General features: G+C 36.6%; 1 protein-coding gene across 30 annotated transcripts in view; it reads right to left on the bottom strand.

Moving 5' to 3' along the window:
- Positions 1-5,502: 5,502 nt before the first annotated feature.
- Positions 5,503-21,646, bottom strand: part of LOC125676767 (rap1 GTPase-activating protein 1-like) — an 84,965-nt gene continuing 68,821 nt past the window's right edge. For 15 of the 30 annotated variants that reach the window (XM_048914592.2, XM_056164144.1, XM_056164141.1 and 12 more), the window contains 20 exons: positions 19,199-19,313; positions 18,654-18,740; positions 17,624-17,716; positions 16,514-16,570; positions 16,125-16,298; positions 15,739-15,845; positions 15,468-15,546; positions 13,991-14,128; positions 13,505-13,605; positions 13,270-13,399; positions 11,859-12,014; positions 11,317-11,388; positions 11,119-11,205; positions 10,717-10,965; positions 10,272-10,345; positions 9,908-10,009; positions 8,222-8,339; positions 7,630-7,741; positions 7,437-7,507; positions 5,503-6,878 (listed from right to left, as the gene is read on the bottom strand). In XM_048914592.2, coding sequence (XP_048770549.2) covers positions 6,741-6,878; positions 7,437-7,507; positions 7,630-7,741; positions 8,222-8,339; positions 9,908-10,009; positions 10,272-10,345; positions 10,717-10,965; positions 11,119-11,205; positions 11,317-11,388; positions 11,859-12,014; positions 13,270-13,399; positions 13,505-13,605; positions 13,991-14,128; positions 15,468-15,546; positions 15,739-15,845; positions 16,125-16,298; positions 16,514-16,570; positions 17,624-17,716; positions 18,654-18,740; positions 19,199-19,313 — 2,260 coding nt within the window. In that variant the 3' untranslated portion in view covers positions 5,503-6,740. Of the gene's footprint in view, positions 6,879-7,436; positions 7,508-7,629; positions 7,742-8,221; positions 8,340-9,907; positions 10,010-10,271; positions 10,346-10,716; positions 10,966-11,118; positions 11,206-11,316; positions 11,389-11,858; positions 12,015-13,269; positions 13,400-13,504; positions 13,606-13,990; positions 14,129-15,467; positions 15,547-15,738; positions 15,846-16,124; positions 16,299-16,513; positions 16,571-17,623; positions 17,717-18,653; positions 18,741-19,198; positions 19,314-21,298; positions 21,424-21,646 lie in introns of those variants that run through there. The other 15 variants (XM_056164154.1, XM_056164186.1, XM_056164249.1 and 12 more) reach the window with 4 other exon arrangements.

Below are 21,646 nucleotides of genomic sequence, written 5' to 3'. Positions count from 1 at the left end.
ACTGAACTTGTATTCCTTCGAGAGGAAACTTCTGGCTAAATTTCTGGGCAATATCTAATGAAAAGCCTGGAAAACTGTTTAACCTATTTTTAGCCCTAAAGTATGTCACAATGCACCATTCTAGCAAAAATATACTTCTTGAGGAAGTGACCAAATTTCATTGATATATACTAGCGGAAAAAAGAAACTGTATTATTTAATATATGAAAAAATAACTATGAACTAAAAAAATTTATTTTTTGTAATACTGTTAACAAATGTATTCGTTACAACATTATATAATCCATTAATGTTAACGTTGAATAACGTCAATATTCAGCACACTCGAAAGACTGGCATTCGAACTTGAATTAACAAAGTTAACAACGCGTGTGACCACCATTTGCATTCACGCATGCTTGACAACGGCGCCTCATTGATGCCACTAAAGTGTTCAGAAATGCTTGAGGGATGTTGTTCCAGATGTTTGTTAAAGCCTGGCCTAAATCAGCCAATGTCACTGGCTGATTTGGTAAACAGCATAGACGTCGTTCCATTTCATCCAGACATGCTAGATCGGGGGAAATAGCTGGCCAAGGCAAGACATCGACATTCTGTTGAACAAAAAAGTCCCTGACTACACGTGCAACATGTGGCCTTGCGTTGTCTTGCTGCAGAGTGATGTGATTTTGCTGTCTCTATGAAGGGTATCGCTGCAGAGTGATGTGATTTTGCTGTCTCTATGAAGGGTATCGCATGGAGCTGAATAATTTTGTCTCTATAGCGTAAGCCGGTGAGATTTCCATTGACAATTTGTAGAGGGGTCCTTCCACGTGCTGTTATTCCACTCCACACCAGAACGCTACCTCCTCCGAATTGTCGACGTTGCACAACACAAGCGTCCTGGTACTGCTCCCCAACGCGACTAAACAATGGCCGTCACTGCTATCCAAATGAAATCTGGATTCATCAGTGAACAGAATATTGGCTGAATCGCAGATGTTGTCTGCACCACGCTAGTCTAGCAATACGATGATGTTGAAGCAGTATTGGGCGCACTGCTGGGTGTCTTGGTCTGATGTTGTGTTCGCGCAGACAATTACGCACATTTCTTGGACTGATTGGTCGAAGTCCAGGAATGCTACAAGCAGTCAAACTTGCTGTCTGGAAACGATTTCTGTGGTGCACAAGTCTAATGTGGTTTTCCTGTTGACGCGACATCACACGAGGACTCCCAGAACGTGGTCGATCCCGAGTGTTACCAGATTGTTGGAAACGTCTCCATAATGACTGGATGGTGTTCCTATGAACACCAAATTGTCTTGCTACGATATTTTGTGCCATTCCAGCTTGAAGCATTCCAACAGCACAATTACGTTGGTTTTCACCGAGTCGTGACATAAAAGAAGGGTAAATTTTGTCAAAACTAAAGTGCTTTCCTTAACGTATAGTGACCAAACAAACCTTTTACACTTCTTGCTCCAAACAGTATTTGCCAGTAAAACTCGTGCGTACGAACACTTCAATAGAAAACGTGTTCACCATGAAAAAGTCTGTGCATCTGAGTCGGGTACTTTTCGATATTGTTAAAAAACATCACCTTTATCGATTGTTTAGATTTTATAAATATAAACAATAAATATAGAAAAATTATACTAAATTTTCAATCTGATTAAAACCAGATCCTGAGATCCGCTCACTTGGATCGTACACTAGGATCTGACGTAACCCCATATAGGGTCACGTCCGCATGACCTTTCGTTAAGCCAATCAAATTGACCCTGTCGATTTATACCAACGATAATTTTTCTCCCATGAACCTTTGCGTCATTATTTACGTTAGAGATGCAAAAAAAATTTTTTTTTTAAAATGGCTGCGCGTTTGACAGACGACTGCACACCTGTTAAAACATGCGATTTAAACAACGTCTGTATTCTCTGCGGGTTTTCTTTCATTCAAACGCTAAAAAATCCCGATGGAGTTCACAATTCAAGGAAAATGGCTGCGATTGTTTGGTTTGAAAGAAAACATATCGCAGCTAGATGCGACGTCACAATGCACCGTTTACGTCGACTGGCGTTATATTCCTTGCGTTATTTAAGTAAACCATCTTGAAAACTATTCAATTCGTACCCGTCCCTATTCATACATAAATCTGAATTCACAATTTAATTTGGGTATATTTCATATCGTACGTTTTGTTGTTTGAATGAATGGAATAGATTAGGCATTATTGCGAAAGTTTAAAATTCGTTATGCGAGAATATACAACTTTACAGTGTGGAATAAACTTCGTGGGAGAGAGATTACAGCAATTTGTTTACGAATTGCCAGGAACCGCCTAAATAGCCATCATTGCCTGTATGGCGCAATCTGACTGGCTGATAGTTCTCATGAATATTCCAAGTGAAAGGTCACGCGGGCGTGACCCTATATGGGGTTACGTCAGATCCTAGTGTAGCGATCTAAGTGAGCGGATCTCAGGATCTGGTTTTAATCAGATTGACTAAATTTTATAATGCAGTTTCTTTTTTCCGCTAGTATAGATCCGTTATGGAAAAAAGTCCAGAAAACATTACGCCAGACCAACAGTCAGCCAGCTAGATGCACGAACAGTGCCATAACATAATACGTCCCATCTATTGATGAGAGCATAAAGATTACAAACATCAGTAAATGGGTGGTTTGGGCAACGAACATAAACAGGAGATCAGAACTGCTAATAGTCATAAATCTGTACTTTAATTTTATTTTGGATATTTATTCTCTCTCTCTCTGTTATGCCCCATCACTAACATTTCATTACAATACTATAAAATAAGTACTTGACATCTTGTTTTCAGGCTTCAATCGCAAAGCGACACATCCAGAATAATTCGTCATTTGATATTAAAAAATTTAAGAAACATTTTTATCACTATACCAGCATGTCTGATCCCCTGTTTCTGTTGGTTGCCAAAGCATTCACTGTTTTTCAAGATTATTTTCTGAAAAGATATCTAGAAAATGCACATCTTTTTTATCATGGCCCAAAACAAATCCTCACTAATGTCCAAAAGTAAGTTTTGACTTAAGGAGATGCTCAACATTGTAATAATGGTTGACTTCTTTTAAAACATGGTGGAAAATATAGATATCAGCAATATTTATCTATTCATTTATAAAATTCTTGCCTAGCTCAGTAGGTTAGCACGTCGACTGCTGAACTGTAGATCGCGTGTTCGAGTCCAGCAGGGGTTTTAAATTTTTCTCGGATTGCTTTTAACTGAAACAAAATATTATTGTACATGTCCTCCACTTTTCATCCATATCAAACTTCTCTTGTGTAGCATACCTCCTTAAATCCATTAGAAAAAGACATAGCACACAAGTCTTTGAAACATGGATGAAGATAGTTGAATGCAGAGAATTTTTTTTATTATGCTTGAAAATTACTTGCCATGGACTGTTGAATACAGGTAAACTGCCCTGGAAGGTTCTAATTATCAAACCCAACAAAATTGCACCAATCAAGATAAACACCAATGATCTTGATTAACAAGTTACAAATCAAGTTCAAATTTGGGTTTGGTCCGTTGATTTTCCAAAAAGTTTTGCCTTTGGACTTTGAAAAATGGCGTGATTGATCAGATTCTGGACTTTTTTTTTGTTGTGCTTGCAGGTACTCTTTTGATATTTGGTACATTGCTTTGCCATGACATGTTACAGACCAGGTTTGAATTTTGTGATTTTTCACCGAGTTACAGCCCTTGGACTTCGAGAAATAGCGTGAATTATCAGTTTTCTGGACTTCTACTTGTTTTGTTGTGCTTACTCATTTGATGATTGGTACATTTTTAGTTCGCCCCTACGATGTTGATGAGAACTAGTGGAGTCATTTAGTCTTTGTACCTGAATAGTTACTGTAGTTAATTTCCAACTATTCCTACCTTTCTTCCCTTTACCATAGCCTACATCGGGAACTTCAGATATTGTTGCGGTAAAGTAATTTTTGCAACCGACTATGTATTGCCATGCAATAATCTCAGAATGCTTGTTGATAGGAGAGCCAAACCAATTCAAAATATTGAGCAGACATTAACTTCCCATGTCCAGAGTTGATTGACCATGTGACCTAAAAAACAATAGGGGTCATCTACCCCTTAGGATATACCAGTGTACCAAATTATGGGATACAATAGATTACTGTTGTATGCAGGGTTATTTTCGCCCCGTGTTAATTTCACCTTTACATTTGCTGACGGTTTCGCACCATTTTAAATTCGCCCCGTGTTAATTTCACCTTTACACTTGCTGACGGTTTTGTCCCATTTTAAATTCGCCCAGACGCAGTTGATAAGATAAAGAGAGATAAGAGAAAAATTCAGTTTTGCCCAGTCTTAAATTCACCCACTGACAACAAGGGCGAAAGGAGCGAAAATAAAACGGGCAAATATTTCCTTGTATACAGTATGCCCAGTTCAACCTTTGACCATGTGAACCCAAATTTTAGAGAGGTCATCTACTCTTTCTGATGTACCAGTGTACCAAGTTTGATGTCTGTCAAGCAAAGGGTTTTCAAAATATTGAGCTGACAGTATCTTCCTATGTCCAGTATGACCCTTGACCATGTGACCTCAAAATCAGAAGGGATCATCTAATCCTCAAGATGTACCAAGTTTGATGTGTATCAAGCATATTGAGTGGTCATTATATTCCTACGTCCAGTTTGACCTTTGACCATGTGACCTCAAAATCAATAATGGTCATCTACTTTTCAGTGTACCAAGTTTGATGTTCTGAAGATATTGAGTGGACAGTATCTTCATATGTCCAGAGTGGATTACTTTTTGACTGACCTGAAAATTAGGGGTCCTCTACTACTCACAATCAACCCACATAAGAAATATCATTATGGTAAAGGGAATGGTTCTCGAGATATTGAGCGGACAACAAGTGGTCTACCACAGGAGTCTAAAGTTTAATTTTAATTTTTAATCAAGTTTGGTGTCAATCAAGCAATTGACTCTCAAATTATGGGATAGAATCGATTACTGTTGTATGCAGGGTTATTTTCGCCCTGTGTTAATTTCACCTTTACACTTGCTGATGGTTTTGCCCCAGACACAGTTGTGTTAAAAGAGCATGCAGATTTAAAAATTCGGAGAAAAATTATCCAATCCGGAATAATTTTTTAAAAACTTCAGACTCCTGTGGGTCTACCGATCGACTGACAGGTGCAAAGCAATATGCCCTTCTTCGACGAAGATTGGAATTCCCAAATTGATAATTATTTTTTGGACATCCAGTGAGAACCTGTATAAATGACTGCTATGACACTGCATGATTATGATGCAGTACAACAGATAACTGACAATGCTGTGCAACAGACTGTAATGCTTATAGTGTCCACACTGAACGTTAATCTACACAGATGCAGATCCTGTTATAAAGATTTCATAGTTCTCCACTAAAAATGGAGATTGGTCCTACATCTACCTACATCTATATACTATATTTTAATAAACAACAAAACAAAAACAAAGAGTTGATATTTTATTTACCATTAGATTGGTAAATGCTGTGGAATCTGGGTCATTGAACACATTGTTGACATTAAATAGAATTTTATATACAAAATATTGCACAAACTTAACAGAGCGAGTAGCACCAGATATTCATGATCAGAAAACGACTCGCTTACAAAACTTCTATATCACAGACTGACGAACACATCAGGTACAAACATACCTTTGTAATTTGATTTTCCTTTCACTTCTAATACATGTAAGAGTTGCAAACTTTTGCACAAAACTTCTCATTCAACAAAACTTTCATTTCACTTGCAGCATGTTTCCAAAAGAAAAGAAGATGAATACTACTTGTAATGCTATTAAATGTTTTCTGAAATTTAATTCAAAATAATTTCTTTTGAACAGTTGGATTATGTTGAGTACAATTTCAAACGTCTACATCTGCTGTTTTCATAAAAATGACTTTAAATTTGTATTAAAAAATATGACATCTATATACATACACATCAAAACAACCATTCCTGTACGTAGCCACAAGCGTGTAGCATCGTGGAAGGGCAGCATAAACTGGAGCATCAACCAAAGCATCGTATCAGTAAGTGAGCAGGAATATCTCTCAGTTATTTGATTGTCGGAAATCAACAGCATAAAATGTTCATAAGCTGACCATCAAAAATTGAATGCTGGTTAGAACATGATTGGGGATTTGAACTAAAATATTCCTTATACATACACTGTACATATATGACTAGAAATACACAACATCTCTTCAGTCTAATAGTGATCCTAGACAATTGCATGTTGTAGTCTTGTAATGTTATGTCTAAGTGTCAAATGATCTTGATGGTTGAGCACATTCTGCAAAGGTGTGATGATCAGCCCTATATTTCAGTTTGTGTCCTGTATACAAGCAGTCCCTGCAACATGCAATCCATGTCTGTGTGTCAGTCTGTTTGGGAATATTGGGGAGCAATGATCACAATGATTCTCCAAGCCTCTTTCTCTATAGGTCCGTTCCGGTGAGAAAGGAATGCGCTACTGCCTGACATAAGTTCTGTACTGGGATATAGACTCCTCCACTGCCTGTGAGGCACACGTCACTGTACTGTACACAAATCATGGCCACATCCTGAATTCTGTCGGGGGGGAATCTGTAGTACCTATGTATACATGTACTGGATTTCCCCGCACCAGTCTGTACATAGGAGGCACATCACATGACTTCCTATACAGAATCAACAGGTGGATCAAACCGTTGCCTCGTAATGACTGACCCCGGCAATAAGATTTAATTTCAGTTTCTGGATTTCCTGTTGAGCACTGCGAAGTTCGAGCATCATCTGTGTCTCTCGGTCCTTCAATGATTGGATCTCCCTGTGATTAGCCTAAAGAACAGAAGAGTTGCTTGTAGTGATTCAAGATCTGCCCTCATACACTGTTTTATCTTGCATGTATATATCATTAATTAAACTTTAATTTACTTTCTGATATAACATACTGAATGTGTATTTATTTATTTATTTTTTTTTTTAGAGGGATTCATGTTTTGGCAAAGACATGATCTATGAATATACAAAAATCATGGAGGAGTTTCATATACATATAACATGAACGACCTCCTAGCGCAAACATCCGTGCATCAAAGGACCCCATTGGAAATAAGCTTTCATGGGTTATCCTTGGTGTTTATGTATATATGTTTGTATGTATATATCGAATGAACATTAATTTTATTTATTTATTTATTGAACACAAACACTGCTTGTGTTGATTCAAGATCACACCAGATCCAGTATGACCTACAGCTGATCTATAGTTTGAATACACTAATGTAAATAACCATGCAGAATATGAATTGATGACACTGTGTAATCGGAACAGATGAACGTACTGATTGTACAACACACTGTAAATATAATTTAATTCCATAGTAACGGACGTACCTTCTTTTCCTTTTTGAGTTTCTGAATTTCAGTGCTGAGATGTTCTGTATGTCTGTTGATACTCTCATAGCCTGAAAACATAACCAGAAAATGATTTCTTATTGAAGACGTGACATCGCTAGTGTCGGTGACACTGAAGTCTAATTTTAGTTCTGAGGTGGTGCTTTCCCGTCCTTTTATAAGATATTCTTACCTTCCACTTCGAGAGGAACAAATACACAACCACAGCTGTCATCACTCAGGCTGTTGGAGATGGATGCCTTCATGTGAGTGTTACAAGGCGTTCCTGCTGAGGACATGCTCTCCTGGTGATAGACAATATATGTTACAGAAATGACAGAGTAATGGCCCTTGTTTACAAATTCAAAATATAAATACTATTACTACTCTAAGTTTCCATGGGATTCCAGCAGATTTCTCGGTATTTACGATAATACTTGTCAAACAGAGTGAATATTTGCAAGATTTAAAATTTCTATAATTGAGAGGGAAAACAAAGCTCTGTAGTGATAATAAACTTCAGACATCTGATTCAAATAGTTTTTGGTTTCACTTTATAAGACACATCATTAGTGCAACTTCATAAACAAGTTCAGAGAAATTATGAAAGTAAACAGATCTGAAATTTTGATAAATCATTTTTAGTAACTATAAGTTGTCAAGGTGCTGGAATTGTAACAAACACCTGAGATATCAGCCGAACTGTTGTTCAACATATAGTACAATATATTAAAAAGAAACATGTACATGTAATTGTTATGTATTCTGTTCTGAATTCTACTCACCATGCCTGTGTCAGAATCCTCATGGTTCTGATGACCACTCTGACCATTAGAAAAATCCTCAATACTGTTAAAAGAGCTCTCTGAGTTAGAGGGAGACAACTGCTGAAAGTTGTTCATCCTAAAAAAGGAAAAAAAAAAATCCCTCAATTAGTATCACACCGCTTGACTGTATTGATTATTGCACCTTCACCCCCTGGGCGTGCATGAAATTCTGTTGTTGGCAGTTTCCTCATTATAGAAACCGTCTCACTGGTAATTAAGATTTAATTTATAATGAAAAATATATTGATTAGAAGTGAATAGGATAAGGGCAGTGAGCACAGCTTATTTTAGTCTCTTTTCCTAAAATAGTCCATTTAAAATAATTAACACTTTTCTAATTGGCATTTTTAAATGATACACTGGGATTAACCATCGACCCATTGTAAGTTATCAACATGGCATTATGGATCATATAGTGTCATGCAAAAAAAAAAGCAACATGCATACTTGTATAAATCAATGCAAAATACCATAACACACTTTAAACAGATGAATTCCCTTTACAGATTCACTACTGTACCCTGGGACAAATTTTTGCTTCAGATAATTTTTGCCTTAACACGAAATTTTTTTTTTGTACTTTTCTATATTAGCCCCAAACCATTTATTACTATATTTAAATCAGGGTGGGGAGTAAATCCAAATTAACCCAGTTTTGATTTGCCCAATCAAATTGAGAGAAAAACCAAGTGAAAAATAAAATAGGGGTGAAAAATTCTCAGTAAACAGTGTGTATATTAATGTCAAACTGCAGATTATCAGAAAAATTGGATTGATGAGTTTACCAGTCTGAGTTTTAAATTTTAAACATGTGTGGACTTTCAAATATTTGGAATGATCAAGGTTATTGCGTAAATGTTAAATGGTTATCTACAACAGTTAATCTGATTTTGAAAGATCAATTTATTCAGAAGTGGTCTTCTGATATCGATGACTCTTCTAAGGGCCAGCTTTATAAACTCTTCAAACATTGTTTTGGTTCAGAGAAATATGTACATGTACTTACTCTGCCTGTAAAATTAAGAAAATTATTTATGAAATTTCACACTTCAAATCACCGATTACCCATAGAAACAGGAAGATGGCATGGTATTCCCCTGAATGAAAGACTATGTACATTTTGTAATAAAGGAGAAATAGGAGATGAATTCCATTTTATTTTACAGTGTACAACTTTTTCACAATTAAGGAAAAAATACATAGACAAATTTTTTTTATGAAAGACCAAATGTTCTGAAGTTTTCTAATCTATTGTCAACTCAATGAAAATATGAAGAAATCTCTGTGTTTTTATTTCTCATATTTTTGAGATTGTTTGTTGTTCTTCGTAATTGTTCTTCTGCTACCCCTTAAATGTACTACTATTATGTTTATTTATACATACATTGCATTTCATGTTTCCCTCTGGTATCTAAGAAAGCTGTATTATTCCATATATGAACCTCTGACGATTTTTCTTACATATACCAGTATATATTTTTAATAGGTTTTATGATGACTGTTTTAAAATCATCAAATTTTAAAATCCTACCTTAATGAAGAAGGTTTATATTGCTTTATAAGATTTCTGGAGAAAACTGAACAGGAATTAAAACAAAACCACAAGAAGTTTAGCACCTACAGTGACACCGAGGAGTTATGTACCTTGATGCTGAAGCAGTGGAGCCGGGGCTGGACTGGGGACTGTTGGATGCACTACAGGTTTTGTATGAGGACTGAGTGCTGTGACTGTCAAAGCGCTGAAATCTGAAACATCAGCCAATGTAGCAGGGGAGACAATCCAACACATGCACAAATCAAGGGAGGCTATTCAATACATCTCTATCAACCAGGTTAAATAGATGCATGCTTTATAATGATCTATTAAATATACTACGTCGCCAAAGCTGATATAACCAAGTACATAATTTCTTTTGTTATAGCACCTTCATAGTATAATGGTACATGTATAATGGCTATATAATTCTGTGACAAGATAATTATAAGATACATTATAGGGAAATCTTACTGGTTTTTCTCCACGGAGCGTCTCTCAAGACTATGACGTCCACTCTTCTTGATGACACTTGGGGATTTCCTTGGCTGCAAAAATCATTTAACAGGCCACTTTAAATCTTTTTTTCCTTTAAAATGTTAAATATAATAACAATATCATTCTGACTTTCTGCATTATTGACATATGAAATTAACATAAAACATATATGTGTTTCTGGCCTTTGTCTTAGTGTCCTCACACTAATCAACCGTGTAATTATCCTCAATTAAATGTCCTAGCAATAGGTAACTTTGGTGTTTAATTTCATGTCCTCAACAACAAAATATGTGTATTTGTCCCTAAGTATCCTAACACTAAAGAACTTTAGTAGGTGTACCCTGATTTGGATTATTTCTATTAATAACTTGGCCCCTGAATTGGAGTTTTTACACTAGATAAAATGTATATTTCTTCTCACACTAGATAACTTGTCGTCCTCTCCAACTGGGGCTAGTGAGGCAGACCCATTGGACTTTCTGTTGCTGGACATCATACTGGACTCAGATGACCGTGGCTCTTTCTTGCTGAGAGCTCGTTTAATGTTGTCCATGAAGTTACGACTGTCTTTGACTGAGTTAGGGTTGGGTGAACTTGTTCCAAACAATTCATTTGTCTTCCGTGTCAGGTCTTGTAGCAGAACTTCCAACAGAGCAGTTCGGGTCCTCTCCTGGGAAGGAAGGAACATATCATTAAATTACAGACGGATATTCTCAAAACCCAATTCAATATTTCGATAAGATTTTCAAAATGTCTACTGAAAATGAAGAAATATTCTGTAGAGGAATATGAGCTCAGATTTCTGGAGATTATGTAAAATTACCTCTAGTTTTGCAAATTGTTCTGCCTTGTAGCATGCTGTTTCTGCATTGATGAGCTTTGTTAGAATGAAGTCTTTAAATTCTGGCCCCTGCAAACAGAATTCAGAAAATACTGTACAAATAAAAATATACTTCTTCCTCTGGTCTGCATTTCATATATACAAATTTAAAACCTCTTTAAATGAATGAAAAAACTGTACCTTTTCAAACACCGCAGAATGTGGCAATGGTGGACCAAACCTTGGAACATCACTACGTGCTGCCACAGAAACCTGGAGAACATACAACGGTCCACATTATTGCTAGCTTAAATTAATACAACAAACCTTAAAATGAACTGTAAAAGTCCATATTAATGTTAGCTTAAACACAGGGGCATCTTATCTGCTCTGTTCTCTATCACACATATATAAATACATTTATGTATTTATATATGTGTGATAGAGAACAGAGTGGATAAGATGCCCCTGTGGCTTAAATTAATACAACAATCCTGTAAACAAACTGTAAAAGTCCATATTAATGTTAGCTCAGTCTGATTAAAATCAAACCTCTCTATATCGAGCAAAGTGAGCTGAGGTTTGATTTTAATTAATCAGACTGACTGTTAGCTTATATTATTACAAAAATCCTGTAAACAAACTGTAAAGGTCCACATTACTGTTAGCTTACATTAATACAACAATCCTGTAAACAAATTGTAAGCCATTCTGAAGAATAAAAGAGATGAAGAAGAGCATACCTTGTATTTGGTACTTCCATCTTCTCCAGTGATTGGCTGAACAACTATGTAGGCATGTAAGAAATGAGAGGCGATCATGTTTGGCACAAATGGAGTATTTTCTTCCTGGAACACTATGGCCACGATATCATTGCCTATGTGTCGCTTCCTCTGTAGCTGGATGGGAAAAGTTAAAATTGTTACACACGTGTGCTTTGGGTTTTAATCTACATGTAGTTATTAGGTGATGTTAATGATTCACTGCAATACGTTTAGAAACAAGAATATTTTTAGTAACATACACACTCACACACCCATTTATTTATTTACATTCATTAATGATTCTAAAATACAAATTGTGCTCACAAAAATTGTGTATGGATAAAAAGATAAACAGGGTGAAAACTATAGGATGTCCTCATCTCTGATGCTAGACTACAGGGACAACCTTTTAAAAGTACAAATACCAGTATTCACAATTGAAATCTTTCTCAAATATATAGTGTCATCTCGGTATATTGCCAGCTTTTGTCCCAGCCCATTTTGGTGTTATATCGAGGGCGGCATTATAAAGAGTTTGACCATTTTGATTAACAAATTGAAAGAAGGAATCAATTATTGTCCTTTTATTGTCGTCCACATATAACAAGATATGTACATGCATGAAATTGTTTTGCATCAGTTCTTAAAAAAACTTCATTAAATAGTGAAATGTTCTGCACTTGTGCATTTGTAAAACACATAGGAATACATGTATGTAAAACCGTTTTATCTGTGTCGTGGTAGGTTCTATAAAGACTGATTAGATTGAGCAGTTGACAAACATGTGTAAAAGCTGCTACTTTTTTTCTGGAACACAGAAATATGACATCACACACATTTAATACACACAGAGATCAAATGGCACGCACAAAATTAACAGCAGCTGATAGCAGGCTCGTTTCTCTGTTAATTACGAGTGGGTATAGTTCTACAGGACGATTTCAGAGACATTTTTTAAATGAATATATTCAAGCTGTTATTGCAATAACCTATACTTACCTGTTTTCATGAAGCACACTAAATTTACATTCAGTATGATTCACTGGACAGACCAATCATATATAATTAGGGCTTCTGATCCCTGGTTGTTGGTATTGTTATTGGGGAATGATTAACGGTAATTTTACCTTTTGTACCCAAAAATGGGTGGCGGATGGTGATGCATATAGGTAAATTTGGCGTACGTTATATCAGGGTTTTTTTAGTGTGTATGGAAATTCCTTCTACCCATTTAGGTGGTGGTATGAGGGTGGTGATATAACGGATGGCAATACACTGAGGTGACCCTTTACATGTATCTCTGAATTAGGAAACCAGAGAATATTTTCATCCTCTCATATATTGCAGCTATAGATACACCTAGATATATTGAGGTGTGTGTATAATTCACCTGTTGTGGGTCCCCATCCGTATAGGGGAGGAGTGTAGACACATGAAACATGATTTCTCTCCCCTGATAGTTCGTATACACTGAATCTTGCCCAGTCTGTCCATGGATAGTGTCTAATCCCCCACGGTACCTGAAATACAAACAACGGTATTAGTACCAATAATTAATTTTTAAAAAATAGATAACTATAATATCTTTGTTTTGATTTAACACAACAAAGAAGACCAGTTCTCACCCCTGGAAGTCCTTGAGAGGGACCCTGTCCCCAATAAGGCTGAGGAACTCATCCATAGTGTCATTGTGATTTCTGTTCCCAAACAACTGTTCCTCTTTTGTCTGAAAAGCAATTTACTTTAAGGTAGTACATCTACATCAAATTTCTCTGGTGTAACATACCTCCTTAACTAAAAATCTGTCTCCCCTATCAGCATACACCGTAGTGTAGATAGCATTTCCTTTCACCTTTTGATGTGTAGCATAGTTTTGCGAGATTCTGTGGTTTTAATTTAGTGCATGTTGTATTACATTGATCACTTGCCAGAAGATTTTCTCCCCAAAAATCAACAATGCTGATTATGCACACCAAAAGAATCATAAATATTTCCTGATCTACATTTCATGCAATAACAATTGTTATTTTCCAAAATTTTCATTGGTCTTTAATTTTAGTACATTTTCTCTCTGACCTCTCCTCTATTAAGTACCAGTAATTTTGTTTTACCTGTCTAAATTTCTGGCAGATGACTCCAAACTTGTACAGGTTGGTGAGATTGTGTTCATCAAACTGAACAATTAAACTGGAGCCTTTGGTTGTTAGCACTGGGTCAAACTTCTCGCAAGTAATTTCTTCACAACAACACTGTAACAAACGAAAGGAAAATGCAGTATCTCCTCCCGACAATAACACGGTCCTCCCAACAATAACACGGTCCTCCCAACAATAACCTGGTCCTCACAACAATAACACGGTCCTCACAACCACGGACCTCACAACAATAACACGGTCCTCCCAACAATAACACGAACCTCACAACAATAACACGGACCTCACAACATTAACACGGTCCTCCCAACAATAACCTGGTCCTCACAACAATAACACGGTCCTCACAACCACGGACCTCACAACAATAACACGGTCCTCCCAACAATAACACGGTCCTCCCAACAATAACACGGACCTCACAACAATAACACGGTCCTCCCAACAATAACACGAACCTCACAACAATAACACGGACCTCACAACATTAACACGGTCCTCCCAACAATAACACGAACCTCACAACAATAACACGGTCCTCCCAACAATAACACGGACCTCCCAACAATAACACGAACCTCACAACCACGGTCCTCACAACAATAACACGGTCCTCACAACAATAACACGGACCTCACAACAATAACACGGACCTCACAACAATAACACGGTCCTCACAACCATGGACCTCACAACCATGGACTTCACAACAATAACACGGACCTCACAACAATAACACGGACCTCACAACAATAACACGGTCCTCACAACCATGGACCTCACAACCATGGACCTCACAACAATAACATGGACCTCACAACAATAACACGGTCCTCACAACAATAACACGGACCTCACAACAATAACACGGTCCTCACAACCATGGACTTCACAACAATAACACGGACCTCACAACAATAACACGGACCTCACAACAATAACACGGTCCTCACAACCATGGACCTCACAACCATGGACTTCACAACAATAACACGGTCCTCACAACAATAACACGGACCTCACAACAATAACACGGACCTCACAACAATAACACGGTCCTCACAACCATGGACCTCACAACCATGGACTTCACAACAATAACACGGACCTCACAACAATAACACGGTCCTCACAACAATAACACGGTCCTCACAACAATAACACGGACCTCACAACCACGGACCTCACAACAATAACACGGTCCTCCCAACAATAACACGAACCTCACAACAATAACACGGACCTCACAACAATAACACGGATCTCACAACCATGGACCTCACAACAATAACACAGACCTCACAACCATGGACCTCACAACCATGAACATCACAACAATAACACGGTCCTCCCAACAATAACACGGACCTCACAACAATAACATGTAAATACATGACTTTTGAACTTAATAAGGAGATAGCTTCCCTTTGGTTACCTTAGCTATTTTGACAGGATTTGGAATGTTGTCCAGCTGTTCAACAGGAATTAGTTTGTGTTGAGAGGAAGTCTTTGTTCTGTAGTGGTAAAAGAGCAAAGTATTAATCGCTGCAACAGCTGTTACATAAAGGAACCCTGAAGAAATTCTCAGTAAAACTTGGGATAAGTTTCTACAGCTTTTATCAATGTCAAATGCACACCTGCATACATGCATATCAATTTTCTTTCATTTTTGCTAGCTTGCAACACCTGTCTAACTGACTGCCTACCTGAGGACACATCGGATCATCTCTTCATTATTTTCTGTCATCTCCTCCTTTATGGAGAGTACAAGGGGACCCAGAGAAACATCCTGTCCATAGTAGTTAAAGTGTTCCTGTGGAGAAAAATTCCAGCTATACAAATATTGTAGAGGAGAGCAGAGGTCTACCTCTCATGCAGTGCACTCTGAAGTCCATCTGTAAATCCTACTGTTCTTTGACATTTACTTGCCAAACTTTTAGAAAGACAATATAAACATTGACTGGATAGGGCAGAGTCCCTACTAATTTTAAGAAGAAAACAATTTACCAGGTGATGAATATTTTTTTGAGTTTTTCAAACTTTTGTGAATCACAATTATTCAATGAAGCATATTCTCAAAATGAACACCTACTCGACCCAGGAAGTGCTTCCTGTACGCTGTTGCTCCCTGATCTACATAAACGTCTCTCGACTCCTGAAGGAGTTTATCGTGAGATTCTGTAGTGAGGATCTCTGAGCTCTCTTCCCAATATCCTACATTTGAAGGGAGATAAATCATGGGATATGGTGCAGGGTCCTTGAGGATCTGAAAAATTTATCAAGGTCATTATCATAGGGACACAAAAGGTGAAATTTTACATGAAATTGACATCTATCTATGCATAAAAAATATATTTGCTACGATTTTGTATCTATCAATTTATATTACAGAATCTATCTGGCTTTGCTACATGTATGTGTGTATACATATGCGTGTGTATGTGCATATGCATGTGTGTGTGCAAACAAATGTACAATTACCTGTTCCATTTGCTCCATGGTTTTCCTTTGTTCAATCTGTGTAGGAGTGAGGGGTGCCTGAAATGAAAACTTCTGACATGTCATTTTGTCCTTGGTCCTCTGAACACTATGCCTTTCTAAGCGGCCTGTAGACGGCTCCAGCCCTAGCACATACTGGAGCCCCAGCACATATGCGACAAACTAATAACACAGCACAAAAAAAAAAAACAATATTGGAATTTATCAATGCCTGGTCAGCATGTAGGGGCCACTGATTTATTGGTGGGTAGGTCAAATTGAAGCTATGAAGTATAGTCATTACACAGCACCTAAGTCCATGACCTTAGCCTATACAAAGGTTAAATGTTCATGGAATGCCTTCAACCAGTTAGCAGTAGATCAAATCCAAAGGCAGTTTAATCGCTACACCAATAAGGCATAGTGCAAATTATTCTGCAATTGATGTAATTCATATAGATATATATATAAAGGGATGCATCATTTTAGTTCTAATCTTGGTACATCTAAGATCTTAATAACCCGTTGAAACATCTAAATACAGGAAATTTGGAAACAGTCACATGATTTTCTAAACATCTGAAACAAATTGAATCAAACCAAAATAAACAGCGATCATGTTGGTATCCGGCTGATTACCATGCCATACCAACATCACCCCTCTTGACTCCAAGAGTGCGACATCTGACACGTTAACATAACATGCAGGAAGTACTACAGGAAACTTAAACTAAAAAAATTTTCCTTAAAAATAGGGAAAAGCATGCATAATTGTTACATTATCTGTAAAAGAGTATGGGCATATGACATCTGAAAATTGCAGCCTATACATTTTGACAAATTAGGCAGAAATATGTATATGGTAGTAAAATGGAAAGAAAAAAATACCAGTGGGTGTCATTTCTGTATGGGTTTAATTGACAGGAACTTTATAAATGTAACAAGACAAGAAAATATCATTAGATATTTAGTTGGGATGCAGAGAGAGTGATGAGAGTTTTTATAAAACACAAAACCATTCTGTAAAACAAATGACACAAATGATTATACATGTATATATCTATATAAAAAGCAGACGACAGAAGGGACTACACTGGATTTTGAACCCCCAACCTTCGGGTTGTCAGGCATTGCACATCGCTGGTCTTCCAGGCGTCCACGGCTTTGGAAATTCAGTACATACTCGTAAAACTCAGCAGAGGCCCCCTACAATATCGTATCATTCTCCTATCAACAGACGCACGCTGTAACATGTACACATTGGCAAGCACCAAACCATAAAGTTATATCAAAATAAGGGAACAAGCATGTTAGTAAAACTATCATTGATTGGATTACTTGGAAATTCATCGTTAAGTGTATATGGTTTGTTATGAAGAACATGGGTGATTAAAGGGGTAGATTTGCCTCTGTGGTTCAGATACATAACAGGCATTTCAAGGGCAGTTTAAATTTGTTTCATTAACTGAAGCACAGAGCATTTACCTGTTGTCTCTGATACAGACAGATGCCATATGATATGTCATTCAGTTACCTGTTGTCTCTGATACAGACAGATGCCATATGATATGTCATTCAGTTACCTGTTGTCTGTGATACAGACAGATGCCATATGATATGTCATTCAGTTACCTGTTGTCTCTGATACAGACAGATGTCATATGATATGTCATTCAGTTACCTGTTGTCTCTGATACAGACAGATGCCATATGATATGTCATTCAGTTAACTGTTGTCTCTGATACAGACAGATGCCATATGATATGTCATTCAGTTACCTGTTGTCTCTGATACAGACAGATGCCATATGATATGTCATTCAGTTACCTGTTGTCTCTGATACAGACAGATGCCCCGATATGTCATTAAGTTAACTGTTGTCTCTGATACAGACAGATGTCATATGATATGTCATTCAGTTAACTGTTGTCTCTGATACAGACAGATGCCATATGATATGTCATTCAGTTACCTGTTGTCTCTGATACAGACAGATGCCATATGATATGTCATTCAGTTACCTGTTGTCTCTGATACAGACAGATGCCATATGATATGTCATTCAGTTACCTGTTGTCTGCGATACAGACAGGTACCCTGATATGTCAATAAGTGATGATGGTTAAGATGAAGAGGGTTTACCTTTGGTATGAATGAACTGATGTCACATCTCTGATCATCAATACGGCTTCGCTCCTGGTAGTTTATCAACATCTCAAATGCGTGCAGCTGAATGAAAATAAAATCAAGTGAATGAATGAAAAGCTACAGAAGCAGAAGGCTTTGATTTTTCTGTTTAAAGTAACACAAGATTTTTCAGGAACCTCAAAGGACCAACAATATTGACTTCAGTTTAATTTATCAAATCCAATTAGAATTCCATTGTGAGTTAAAATTTACTTTGATTTTGCTTTAACTACATCAGTGTTTGTAGTAAGTTTACTGCACTGAAGCACTATATTGTACTACATAGATGTGACATTAATATCTGTAAACATAAGGTTACCAACACTAATATTTAAATAATATTCAACCTCCCTCCCTCACATATGTTTACTTGGAAATTACCATGTAATTTTAAAACTAAAAACACTAGAAAACCATGATTATTTTACATAAAATTTTACTAGCTTGTGGACAAACAATGTCACATACTTTGATGAATTACCTTAATCCTTGTAACTCACCTCTTGATCATCTGGAGAGGAGGGGATCCGAGACTTTCCCAATGTCTGGGGTGGTTTAGTCATGGCTGGGATATGATTATCACAGTATAAATTTCCCTCCATGTTATTCTGCTTTCTGAAAAGGAAGAAAATTTTCATCAATTGCGGATGATGTTGGAGAAAATCATGATGGTCCATCACTGCACTGTGATTTCTTATAAATGGTGTTTGTGGGGAGCTTGGCCTTCCATGGCTTCTTTAAGACACGAGTCGTCAGCCCTATCAATTTCACTGACCTGCCGACTTAAGATATGAAATTGTACCTCTGTATATATTCTTATCACTACAATCTCTTGTTAATTCAATCTACAGGTCCTTGCTTCTGTAAATAAACACAGTCTCTGGACTCAAACATACTTATTTACAGGTCAATGAATACTTCAGTTTGAACTAAATTGTCCATATGTCAATGGTCAAGCAACCAAACACCAAGAGTATAATGCCATATCAAATTACAATTGAACATTTTTACAGGTGTGCATAGAGAGAGGGTACAGCATATAATTCTCAATGATATAACAGACAGAAACACAGCAGACATCTGGGAGACATACAAATGTCATTCTGATTGTCTGAGGACAGACTTTCTTTCACTCGGTTTTTACTTTGTTAATTTTCATGTTTCCCCACAAGGTCCTTATCAGATAGATCAATCAACTCTATACTCTATACAATTCTATTTCAATCCTTAGACTTTTAAGTAATCGCCTGAGTAGAAACTAGTTTTGTCATCAGTTACTAGTATGTGTATAATTACTTTCATGTCCTCCTATACACCTGCTTCTTGGTGAGGGACGATAAGAAAAATGTAAATTGAGATGAACTTCCTGACAGACTTAACTTTCAGTTGTAGGGGCACCGCCTAATCAGTATGCCATCAAGAGAGACTATTAAGTGCAAACAACTACACTCAATGGGGGGTCATGCAAAGAAAAACAAATCTAGTACATCAGATGACAAAACTTCAAAACAGGATATCGTCAAATTGTCTGTTTGAAGGCTTAATTAATTCATATTCTAAAATAAAAATATAAGTCGTATGTAAATTTTTCCATTACATATGTCAAAACAATCATTTAACATGATCTATACACAATGAAGATGTCAAATACTTCAGTTGGACAATATGAAAAAAATATTTTGAACACAAGTGTCAAGTGTAAAAGGTGATCTAAATCATCTGCTACTTACATGTCCAGAACCTTTCATTGCAGAGAACACTGTATGTGAACTTTGACATTTCTAATTAATGATATTAAACTAATGGTATATATCATTAAAATTAACAAATTTCTAGCTCCCTGCAGCCTCCCACCTGTGACAAGTGACCTATTATTATTCAGAATAACAAAAATCCACCCATCCAAATAAATATCTTCACTAATTACCAATTATTATATATACATAGTGTGTTTTTGTTACAAAAGGAGGGTATTATCCACAGCAGGGAATTGATTACTGAAAAACTACTAACTAGTTAGCTTGTTACTAGAGCTTTATCTAACTGTTTGGTATCGTCCAGTATAATTATATGCCGTTATCCAATTAGACAACCAGAGAAAGTGGAACAGGACCGGAGGTAGATTAGCTACAAATCACAGGAAAGATCTAGAGATATTCAAATTGAAGTGAAGTTCACTAACAAACCGCAATTGTACAGATTTAGACAATGGAAAACAATGTGTTCCTTACGGTGAAATATGACAAACGATTCTCTTTCTCCTACACATACAATGCAAATTAAGGCTACGAAGAATGATTTGCTTAAAAAAACAACAGATATAATGCCCACAATGACTTCTAAATAGAATAACTATCTAATTAAAACCAATATCGTACAACATATTCCTGATTTCCCACGATCTCGAAAAACCACAATACACTAATTTCAAACTTATAATTGTGAGAATATGCTGAAAATTGAAATGGTTACTGGATATATATTCAATCTTGGTCACCAGAGGAATGACTTCGATAAAATTTGGTTTGTTTTAAAATTGACAATCCCTCATAACCATTTACCACAAATGAAACAAATTAACACTCCTGCATAATTCTTACCATCCAGCTTCTTTATATATATAAATGAGTTCAGCCTTTTCGTACGGAATTCACAAAATAGTGAAAATCTACACTTCAAAATTACCAGTATACTTCTTGAGTATGAATCCACCGATAAAGTAATCCAGCTGTTATATAATACCATCAGGTCATTGAGTTCTGTTATTTCACCATTGTTATAAATAAATCATCACTCAGTGTCATTCCCTTTAGATCCTGTGTTTAAGACCCACCCTCACTATGACAATTAATGTACACATGCATCTTTATCATATTTTACGTACACTATGTCTCATAATTTCATGCTATACATTCTATATTAACCACATTAAGAACATCTAGGCGTTG

Source organism: Ostrea edulis, chromosome 1 (assembly GCF_947568905.1).
Source record: "Ostrea edulis chromosome 1, xbOstEdul1.1, whole genome shotgun sequence".
In the NCBI taxonomy this organism is placed as follows: domain Eukaryota; kingdom Metazoa; phylum Mollusca; class Bivalvia; order Ostreida; family Ostreidae; genus Ostrea; species Ostrea edulis.
Note: the sequence above shows the minus strand (reverse complement) of the source record. Positions and strands in the feature narration are given on the sequence as shown.